The sequence below is a fragment of the Pseudophryne corroboree genome, chromosome 4 (genome assembly GCF_028390025.1).
Source record: "Pseudophryne corroboree isolate aPseCor3 chromosome 4, aPseCor3.hap2, whole genome shotgun sequence".
Classification (NCBI taxonomy): Eukaryota; Metazoa; Chordata; class Amphibia; order Anura; family Myobatrachidae; genus Pseudophryne; species Pseudophryne corroboree.
In genome coordinates, this window is record NC_086447.1 from 534,457,582 (window position 1) to 534,468,906 (window position 11,325).

General features: G+C 47.8%; 1 protein-coding gene across 1 annotated transcript; it reads left to right on the forward strand.

The window, feature by feature from the left end:
• Positions 1 to 9,646: 9,646 nt before the first annotated feature.
• Positions 9,647 to 11,050, forward strand: LOC134910948 (paraneoplastic antigen Ma1 homolog). Its single transcript, XM_063919341.1, has one exon. The coding sequence runs from the start codon at positions 9,647 to 9,649 to the stop codon at positions 11,048 to 11,050; it is 1,404 nt and encodes a 467-aa protein (XP_063775411.1).
• The last annotated feature ends 275 nt before the right edge of the window (positions 11,051 to 11,325 follow it).

The following is an 11,325-nucleotide window of genomic DNA, read 5'->3' on the forward strand; positions in this document are numbered from 1 at the left end:
CGAATGCCTTTGTGGTGAAGGGACATGACAAAATTTGGACACAAATCCTCTTTATACCACATTCATACACTTAACTTGAGAGCTTGTTGATATTCAAGTATAAAACCCTTTATTAAATTACACATTTTTAATATACTGCCATACCCAGAATTCAAAACCATAACCTGCTGCATTCCAGTCAAACAGCCTTCTCATTAAGCTATTTTGCTGTGCATAATTACTATGAGATTTCTAACTAAATGAAGCTACTTGCACTTTGTAAAACAAATAATCAGCATTGCAACTGAGCAGATCTATGTAGTGTGCAGACACACATCCAATCCATTGCCCCCACACACTAAATATAGTAGATCTGCTCAGCCGCAATGCTAAGAATTTTTTCACAAACTACAAGGTGAGCTTCAAATAGTTAAAATTCTCTAGCTTAGTCTCTACCTTTCTATGTAAGGGCAGAAAGGTTTGAATCCCGGGTATGTCAGCCTCTTGAAACGTAATAAAGGACAATGTGGCTGAATAACAAAGAGCTCTCAAGTTAAGCCCATGAATGTTGTATAGGTATTAGTGATGGAAGTGGTGGGGTTAGGAGACAGGACGGTCAGGATATGCTCAGCTTCAAAAAGGGTGGAAGCTACAAGTGAAAGTAATTAAAACAGATTATTGACAAGTGCTGCCAACAACGCCCCCTTCCCCGCAGCGCTATGTGCGGTGGCACATTCCGCACATACCTAGTTATGGCCCTGAGTTTGTGGTCTCCTTCTGGTGCTCCTTTGTGAAATGGCGCCCAAATCACTGCAGGAGTGTCTTGTATTGAATTAAAAACATGCAAGATCCAATGCCTGGATGATGTAATTTTGCCTTATTTTAGAATCCAAACCTGGCAGGAAAACTCAAGCCATGGCTCAGATTCTCTCGGATCCCAGAAGTTCGGGTGGGCTCAATTCTCAGGGAACCAAGACTGTTCATCTCTAATTTCTACATGTGGCAAGTATACTTCTTTCTTTAGTTGACTAGCTCCTGATAATGAATGAGCCTGTAACAAAAAATGCTGAAACTAGCGTTTCCACACATGTAACCGGCTCATTAGTGATAATGAATAGGTCCCTTAGTAATAGTAGCACTAACCACTGTAATAGTACTGTAAGCATAAGATGCTTGTTAGATTTAATATATACTCTTTCTGTTGCCTGATGATCTGATGAACTATGCTTGGAATTTAACAATACAGGGTGGTGCCTCTGTCTTAAGTGCCCTGGGCACCCCAAAAGTATTAATCCAACTCTGGTTGTAAAATGAGATGAAGATATCGTGCACAGACTTGGGGGCTGATTCTGAATTGGAAACCAAGTAAAAAATGAGTAGCTTTACACCTGTTGCACTGCAGGCAGGGCCGGATTAACAATGGGGCTGATGGAGCTGCAGCTCCAGGCCCACACTTCAAAATAGGCCCACTGCATCTGCACACTGCTGTGCTGCTGTAAACAGGAAAAAAAATTCCTGCTACAGCTGCTTGCCAGTGACGCTGCAGTGTGGTGAGCACAGCTGCAGTGCAAAGATACCAGCACCTCTATTTACTAACGGCTGCAGGGCAGGACGGAGGATCTAGCCAGCGGCACTAGGACCCAGCACTGCTCTGCTCCTGCTGTTGCTGCTGGCGGCATCTCCGCAGTGTAGATGAGGGGATGAGTGGGAGGGATCAGGGCAGGCCCTACCATTACACCGCGTACGCGCCGGGCATCCTGGACCACGACACCAAGCCTGTACCAGGAAGCCCATGCTGCATTCCCGGCTCTGGCGGCTCACGCGCTGTTCTTTTCTCAGCCACGGCTCCCTCTAGATGTCAGGTGGGCCGTCCGTGACTGTGCAATGATTGGCGGCCGCGGAAAGGCCGGGTGTCCCCTGTTGCTCTCGCTGTGTCCGGTGCAAGTAGGTCAGAAACACCGGAGCGGAGCCCCCTATTATAGCATTACTGGAGCCGCCATCTGCAAGTGAGAGGTACTGTAATATACAGAATCTATTATATAACCCAAAGCTCTGCAATATGTAGCACCAGCAGCCCCCTCCCCCTCCCCTAACCAGACTAATCCCTTCTCCTCCCCCTGTCACCAGGCTAATCCCCCCTCCCTCTCCAGACCAGGTTAATGTCCCCCCACAAAAGACCACACCAATCCCCCTCCTTCCCCTGTCACCACACTACCCTCCTCCTCACCAGCCTAACCCCCCCTTTTCCCCCTGTCACCACACTATCCCCCCTCCTCACCAGCCTACCCCCCTCCTCCCCGTTACCCCCCCCCCCTCTTTACCAGACTCACACCCCCCCCTCCTTCCCCTGTCACCACCACACTACCCCCCCCTCCTTCCCCTGTCACCACCACACTACCCCCCCTCCTCACCAGCCTAACCCCCCCTCCTTCCCCTGTCACTATGCTTCCCCCCCTCCTCACCAGCCTAACCCCCCCTCCTCCCCCTGTCACCAGGCCATCCCCCCTCCTCACCAGCCTACCCCCCCCCCTCCTCCCCCTGTCACCAGGCTACCCCCCTCCTCAATAGCCTAATCCACCCTCCTCACCCTGTGACCAGGCTAAACAACACCCCTCACCAGGCTAATCCTCCCATCCTCCTCCTGTCACCAGGCAAATCCCTCTCCTCCGCCTATAACCAGACTAACCCCCCTCACAAAAATAATCCTCCTCCTCCCCCTGTCACTAGGCTAACCCCTACACCAGCCTAATGCCCCCTCCTACCCTTGTCACCAGGCTAATCCGCCCCCACTCACCAGGCTAATCCTCACATTCTCCTCCTGTCACCAGGCAAATCCCCCTCCTCCCCCTATAACCAGACTAACCCTCCCTCTCACGAAACTAATCTCCCTCCTCCCCCTGTCACCAGGCTAACCCCCTCCCACACCAGACTAATCCCCCCTCCTCCCCCGTCACCAGGTTTACCCCCCCCCCCACCAGACTAATCCCCCCTCCTCCCCCGTCACCAGGCTAACACCCCCCCAGCCAATCCCCCTGCTCCCCCTGTCAGCAGGCTAACCCACCCCCCTCACCAGACTAATAACCCCGCCCCCAGGCTAACTCCCCCCCCACCCCCCTCCTCCTCACCAGGCTAATCCCCTTTCCACCCCTTGTCACCAGGCTAATCCCCCGTCCTCCCTCATCACCAGGCTGATTCCCCCGCCCACCAGAACACCTGACTGTTCTTCCCCTGTCTTCCTCCCATCTTCCATTGTTCTTCCCATATCTCCCTCCTGTCTTCCTCCCATATAGACCCTATTCTTCCTCCCATCCCCTGTGTGCCTCCCATCTTCCCCCTGTTCTTCCACCTGTTTCCCTCACAGTGGCGGAACTAGAGAGTGGTGGGCCCAGGCGCATCAATATGCATTGGGCCCCGCCTCCCATATACAAAATAGGGACTACCCAAAAAGTGGGATTTGGTCTCATTAAGAAGGGGCATCACCACACAATAGTACCCTTAAATTGCACCATACAGCAGTGCTCCTAATACACCTTACACCACACAGCAGCGCTCATTATACACCTTACACCACACAGCAGCGCTCATTATACACCTTACGCCACACAGCAGTGCTCCTAATACACCTTACACCACACAGCAGCACTCATTATACACCTTACACCACACAGCAGCACTCATTATACACCTTACACCACACAGCAGCGCTCATTATACACCTTACGCCACACAGCAGTGCTCCTAATACACCTTACACCACACAGCAGCACTCATTATACACCTTACACCACACAGCAGCGCTCATTATACACCTTACGCCACACAGCAGCGCTCATTATACACCTTGCGCCAGACAGCAGCGCTCATTATACACCTTACGCCACACAGCAGCCCTCATTATACACCTTACGCCACACAGCAGCGCTCATTATACACCTTGCGCCAGACAGCAGCGCTCATTATACACCTTACGCCACACAGCAGCCCTCATTATACACCTTACGCCACACAGCAGCACTCATTATACACCTTACGCCACCCAGCAGTGCACCTTATACACCTTACGCCACACAGCAGCACTCATTATACACCTTACGCCACCCAGCAGTGCACCTTATACACCTTACGCCACACAACAGCACTCATTATACACCTTACGCCACCCAGCAGTGCACCTTATACACCTTACGCCACACAGTAGCGCTCATTATACACCTTACGCCACACAGCAGCGCTCATTATACACGTTACGCCACACAGCAGCACTCATTATACACCTTACGCCAACCAGCAGTGCACCTTATACACCTTACGCCACACAGCAGTGCTCCTTATACACCTTACGCCACACAGCAGCGCTCCTTATACACCTTACACCACACAGCAGCGCTCCTTATACCAGGGGCGGATCTAGACTTCTCATATAGGGGGGGCGGTTATAAAATTAATCCAGACTCCTCCCCCTTCCAGTCCACTAGGCCCCATACATATACTACTAACACACACAGACACTAGTGATACACCGTACATACACTATTAACACACATGCACTAGTGATAAACCATACATACAATACTGACACACACACTAGTGATACACCATACATACACTACTAACACACACACACACACACACACACACACACACACACACACACACACACACACACACACACTACTGATGCACCATACATACACTACTAACACACACACACTAGTGATACACCATACATACAATGCTGACACACACACACTAGTGATACACCATACATACAACACACACACACGCACACACACACACACACACACACACACACACATTAATGATACACCATAAGTACACTACTAACACACACACTAGTGATATACCATACATACAATACTGACACACACCCTAGTGATATACCATACATACAAAACTGACACACACACTAATGATACATAATACATACACTACTAACACACACACACACACACACACACACACTAGTGATACACCATACATACAATACTGACACACACACTAGTGATATACCATACATACAAAACTGACACACACACTAGTGATACACCATACGCACACTACTAACAGACACACACACACACACACACACACACACACACACACACACACACACACACACACACATACACACTAGTGATGTACTATACAGCACAGACACAATAGGATAGTGTCCCGTCCACCCAGCGCTCCTCCTCCATCTGCCGGGACAGGTCCCCTGGCTCTCCCCAGCACACCGGCCGCTCTCTCCACATCAGCTGCTGCTGCCGCTGGTAGCAGGGCTAGGGCACACTGGGTGGTCCCACCTGGCTCCCGGCGCCGTCTCAGTTGACCTGTCAATGCGGCCAGGTCCTCCTCCATCTGCCGCGACAGGTCCCCTGGCTCTCCCCAGCACTCCGGACGCTCTCTCCACATCAGCGAATTGCCTCCCGTCCTCTCCCCGCCCCTCACCTCTTGGGTGTCACTGTCCTTGAGGCTCCCAGGCTGTTAGACATGGTGGCATCAGCTACTCCGCGGCTGATTGAGCGAACAAGGATGTGCCGCGGAGAGTTGTGCTGCTGCTGCCGCTGGTAGCAGGGGCTAGGGCACACTGGGTGGTCCCACCTGGCTCCCGGCGCCGTCTTAGCTGCCCTGTCAATGCGGCCAGGTCCCGGCCGTCGCACTCAGCTCCCCTGACCTATGCTGCCCGCTGGAACAAGTGGGTGGGGCCGGGTCGCTGTGCTACGGGGGGCGATCGCCCTCATCGCCCCCTGCTGGATCCGCCACTGCCGTATACATGTAATCCCACACATCAGCATTACTTATACACATAACGCCACACAGCAGCGCTCCTTATACACATAAAGTCACACAGTTGTGCTCCTTATACATGTAACACCACACACAGTAGTGCTCATTATACACAACGCCACACAGTAGAGCGCCTTATACACGTTACGACTCACTGTAGTACTCCTTATACACGTTATGACACACAGTATGTGAGTGCACTATTTTTATAGACAGATAGTTAAATATATACACACATAGTAAAAAAATACACACACACACACACACACACACACACACACACACACTCAAACACACAGCAAAACACCCATAGCAAAACACACACAGCAAAACACATATACTGTACACACTTTGGTATTTACATTTTTTTATGGGGTTTATTCCCACAACATACTGTACTGTGCACCCCTCCTGGCTAGCTCTCTGGCTTCAGCAACGTCTCCTGGAAACAGCATGCTCCCGAGACTCTCTCTCCCCCTTCTCCCAGCATGCAGTGATGGGCTCTCGGCCAGCAGAGACAGAGCTGCATACCTCCCAACTGTCCCGATTTTTGTGGGACAGTCTCATGCGCACAGCGTCTATTAACAGGTGACAGAGGGACTGGGGGCATGCCAGCAGCTCATAGAGTGCTGGGCATTCACCCAGATTGACAGAAAATGGGGGGCGTGGCTCACGATTGTGGCATTGCCGCAAAGCCACGCTCCTTTTACATAGACCACACCCCCTTTTTGGGATCGCGCACCTTTGACTCGTGAGAGGTACCTATTTTGGGATTCAAAATGCTGGGAGGTATGGAGCTGGTCGGAGAAGAGTGTGACAGCCAGCAGTGCACATTGAGCAGAGTACAAAGAAGGGTGATGATTGATCTCATCACCCTTCTCCTTTGCTGGTGCCGGGGACCGCATTTGGGCTTCCTTCATTGTTAGGGCCCGCAGCGTAATGGCGGGCAGCATGTAATGAGTCAGTCTGTCTCATTATACTGCTACCGACTGTGGGCCCCTTCACAGCGGCGTGCCTCGGTGCAATGCACCGGCACAAGTTCCGCAGCTGCTCCCTCCCTTCTTCCTGCCATCTTCCTGTCTCCCTCATCTCCTACTGTTCTTCCCCCTAAATCCCTCCTGTCTTCCTCCCATCTAGCCCCTATTCTTCTGTAACCATATATATAGTGTTAATGATGTGTATATAAAAAGAAATAATATATATATGCTGGTGTAATATATCTATATGTGTATAAGGTATGTTGTAAGATGAAATATGGTGGTATTAGATAAATGTGTATATAAAAAGGATTTGGAGGGGATAACTAAATTAATTTGTTTGGAATGATTAATGTAATACGACAAGAATGAAACAGAGGTCGTATATTGCGATTTTTTAGTCAGCCACTGTGGTGTACTATTTAACATAGAACGAGGCATTGTGAGCCGGTAATAGTCTGCAGGGTAATAGATGGATCTCTAGAGTGTCCACGCGCTGCAGGAGTAACAACCTGCCGGGCGGGAACAGCGGGTCCGCGAGCAAAGAGCAAGGCTGACCGCGAGGCTAAGGGAAAGATGGATATTGATTGGCGGCAGCAGGGGGATCGCGCGGCTCCGGCGGGAAGCGGGCGGCACGAGCCGGAGGTCTGGGGAAAATAAATAGAGCTCCCCGCCGGCAGACAGACAGACTGCTGTTCCCCCTGTGAGTGCGCACACCTGATTCTCCTACGCTGCTGACAGCGGCATACTGTCACTGCCGCCGGCGGAGTTCAGGTGATGTAGCCGGAGCAGGGCTGGCGGAGGAGAGCTGAGTGGCGGCGGGGCGAGTGCTATAGATTGTACTCACCGCTGTGCTAGTGTTGACGCCTGCGGGATCCAGAAGACCGGAGAGTTCAAAGACCTCTGCGCCGCAGAGCGGAGGGGTTACGGCGCTGGTCCAGGCGAAGGAGTGCTGAGGGAGAGGCTCGCTGCAGCGGTGCCAGCAGGACCTGAGAGGCGGCAAGTACAGAAGAGTCCTGGCGTTGAAAAAATAAAGAGGCAGAGAGAAGGACTGGCGACAGCAGAATCGACAGTCCATAGCAACCAGAGAAGCTATTCTGGTTGGCAGGGGCGGAGTGGAACAGGCATCAGTGTAGCACAGAGGGACCTCAGCCTACCTATCATCTCATCACTGAGCAGAAGGAGGAGTCGGGGGAGCGCTCGGCAGCAGTACTACTAAATGAGTGAGTGAAAAATCCTGCACCTCTCCCTCATTTAAGCTAAACACAATAACACTAGTGCTATGCATCACTCATGCCACAATTAGAATACGATTGAGGGCACATTTGCTAAGCAGCAATTATTGAGGAGACAGGGGCAGTGTTTACTGTGAAAGTTTAACAAGCTATATCCCAGAAACTTTTAATAACTGCATTATAGCTCCATATGAGACAGCCTAATAGATCAGTAAGGAGGTCATACCTTGGGATGAGACTGTAACTCTGCTCAGATAACTTTAAATTCCCTATTGTTCTAAGTAGTCACTTTGAAACAAGAAAGAAGAGACTGTGACATGTTTTATTGCAGCACCAATTATTACACCAAAGTTTAGATATTTTTCAGTATATTTAATGGATATATCTCTGCACAAGAATTGACAAAGACTTGTGGCGTTAGTAAAGAATTAATTTGCATGGCATTAATAGCCGAGAATGAACATTTCATGCCAGAGGATTTAATTCATCTGCCGCTAAATAACTTTGTAATATCACACGTAAATTGTGCACCTACAAGGAAAAAATTCTGCACAGGAGATATATATATATATTTATTTGTATACAAAGCTGGAGAGTTCAAGTGTAGTGAAACAAAATATATTCAATGCGAGTAAAAATAGCACGGGTATTACCCGAAGGAAAATTCTATCTAATTCTACAGGAGCAGAGAGGATACATTATTTAAAGTGCAAGGAAATAACCACGTCAAGCCAAGGGAGCATAGCTATTGAACGTAAATTATATCCATTTCTTTAAAAGTCTAGTATGGAACTGAATTATTGAAATTTCTCTTCACTAAGTAGATGAGACATTTTATGCTACAATACTTATAGGAGAGCAGTTTTGTCAAAGGGATGCTTTCTATTGAAATGTGATACATTGAAGGAAAAGATACTTTTGTTTCTTTAACAGAGAGGAAAAGAAACCTCATTGACACTATATAATACAGTGAGTAGTACAGCTGTGTTTCATGCTAGGTTAGGTGATCCAGACACAACAAGGAAAGTAGGGAAGAACTAAAGTAGTTATTACAGGGTAATGCTAAACTGTGGATATTGATTATTATTGATAATTGCATGTATCTTAAGGGTTTTTTCTTAGTGCACTATCACAGTAAGAGTACCCGGGTCACTCTAACACCTAATGGTGTTGCCTTAAGAAGGTAATTTTTTGTACTGCATGCAAGATAACTTGTATAGGTTCTAAAGGAGGGATTAGTGGGCAGGATTGTAAATGTGATTTAGGTTACTATACCCATGAAATGTGTTTGCTTTTAATTCTTTAAACAATTTTGTGATGAATAAATATACTTACCCATACTTATCATATGTAATGTGATTTGAGAATACCATCTGGAGATCCTGAAAAGAAAATGCAAACAGAAGAACAGGTATAATATTTTAAGAAAAGTATATATAGATACATTTATAAAACAAACTGATTTCCAGTTAATCTTCACTATTAGAGAGAGGCTTACCCAGGCAAGCCCAAATAATTAGCTTTGGTGGAGGCACAGCTATTTGGTAACCATCCCTTAATATACATAGATAGCTCCCGTTCCAGGTATTGAAGGTAGGGTTACATTTGGAGGCACTTGGCCGAGACGAATATATTCAGGATAAAACAATGGAAAAATTTACTGGGGAAGATATTAGTGCTTGGTGTCAAAGGAAGAAAAAAGATCCCAAGAAATGTTTAAGTGTGGGAGGAAATTTTTCAGAATTTTCTGATGAAGAGATAGTGGAAAGGTTAGCCAGGTTATATGGAATAATTAGGCCAAGGGTTGTAGATAAATGGATGGGAGGATTGGGAAGAGTAATAGCAGTACTGATAGAAACAGAAAATGAGTTGGAGACTGATGTAATACCATTGATAGTGGTAGCAAATGAAGAGACGGGTAGGAGGTGGAATGTGATGTGGCCTAACATATGGGGGGATGAAGAAGAAGCTACTAGTGCACATATATCAGTGCCCTCTCTAGACAACCCTAATAGAGGTGAGAGGAATATTGGTGGTGAAGGGGGTGACGCTCAGGATACTGGTGCAAATGCCACAGGTGGACAGTTTGAGATCATAATGGATAGAGTGGTCACTCAGTTAGAAAGGTGGCATTATGAAGGGAGTTATAGGCGGTTACGGATTTTTTCTGGGATTTTACCTGTACCATCAGGAGAGGAGACATATGAGGCCTGGAAAGAAGCGGCGGTACAGCAAGTAGAAGAATGGCAGTGCCCAGATAAAATCAAGAGACAGAGGGTAGTAGAAAGCTTGAGAGGGCCGGCTATGGGAATTATACAAGCTGCTAGACGTAGTAATCCTAATGCTACTTTAGATACATTCTTTGAGGCATTAGATTATGCATATGGCACCCTTGAGGACGTGGGAGATCTCACCTCTAGGTTACACCACACGTTCCAGGAACCGACGGAAAAGCTGAGTGCATTCTTGATCAGGTTAGACAAGCTACTATATAAGATAGTGGATAAAGGAGGTATAGTAAGGGATGATGTGGACAGAAGTCGGATGAAACAGTTACTGCGGGGTGCCTTGACCACCGACCCAGTAGCTCAGAAATTAAGATGTTCAGGAGTTAAAGAACCCTTTCCTACCTTTAATGAACTATTAAAAGAAGTCAAACAAGAAGAGGTATTAATAGAAATGAGAGAGAAAACGGTAAAGAAGGTCAAGGTAATACAACCGGTAGTGGAAAGCAATGCATTTGAAGAGAAAATATTAAAGTTGATGGACGAACAAAATAAGAAAATTGACAAATTCATTGCAACACAGGCTGTGAATACTTCTCCACAAATATCCGACAGTAGCCCCGTAAGAGGATTAGGTAGAGGGAGTAACAACTTTAATAGAGGATGTTTTAGATGTGGGAGAACCGGACATCGGGCTTTTGAATGCAATTTGAATAGAAATTGGAATCGAAATACTGACAATGCTTCAGGTGGTAACCAGAATACGGAAAGTTCAGGGTCGGGAAACGGACGGGGGCGGTCTGTGGGCCCCTCACAGGCCCCCTAGAGGTTAGTCACTGTGCTATGGGGAATTCCTGGAGGAGTGGAAGTCTACCAGAAGGATTGCTGGGACCTGCTCCCCTTTTGGCTGCTAATATAAATGGACGCCACTGCAAGATCTTGGTGGATAGTGGATCCCAGGTTTCTATCATTTTTGAAAATTGGTACCAGGAGAACATCCCTGATGTACCCATCCAGCCTTTAAGTGGATTAGTGATATGGGGTCTAAGTGTTGAAAAATACCCTTATCTAGGATATGTGCAAGTTACTCTTGAAATCAAC

Bases quoted from the DNA above. Each gene is read 5' to 3' on its own strand.
- LOC134910948 (XM_063919341.1), top strand. From the start codon at position 9,647: ATGGAAAAATTTACTGGGGAAGATATTAGTGCTTGGTGTCAAAGGAAG.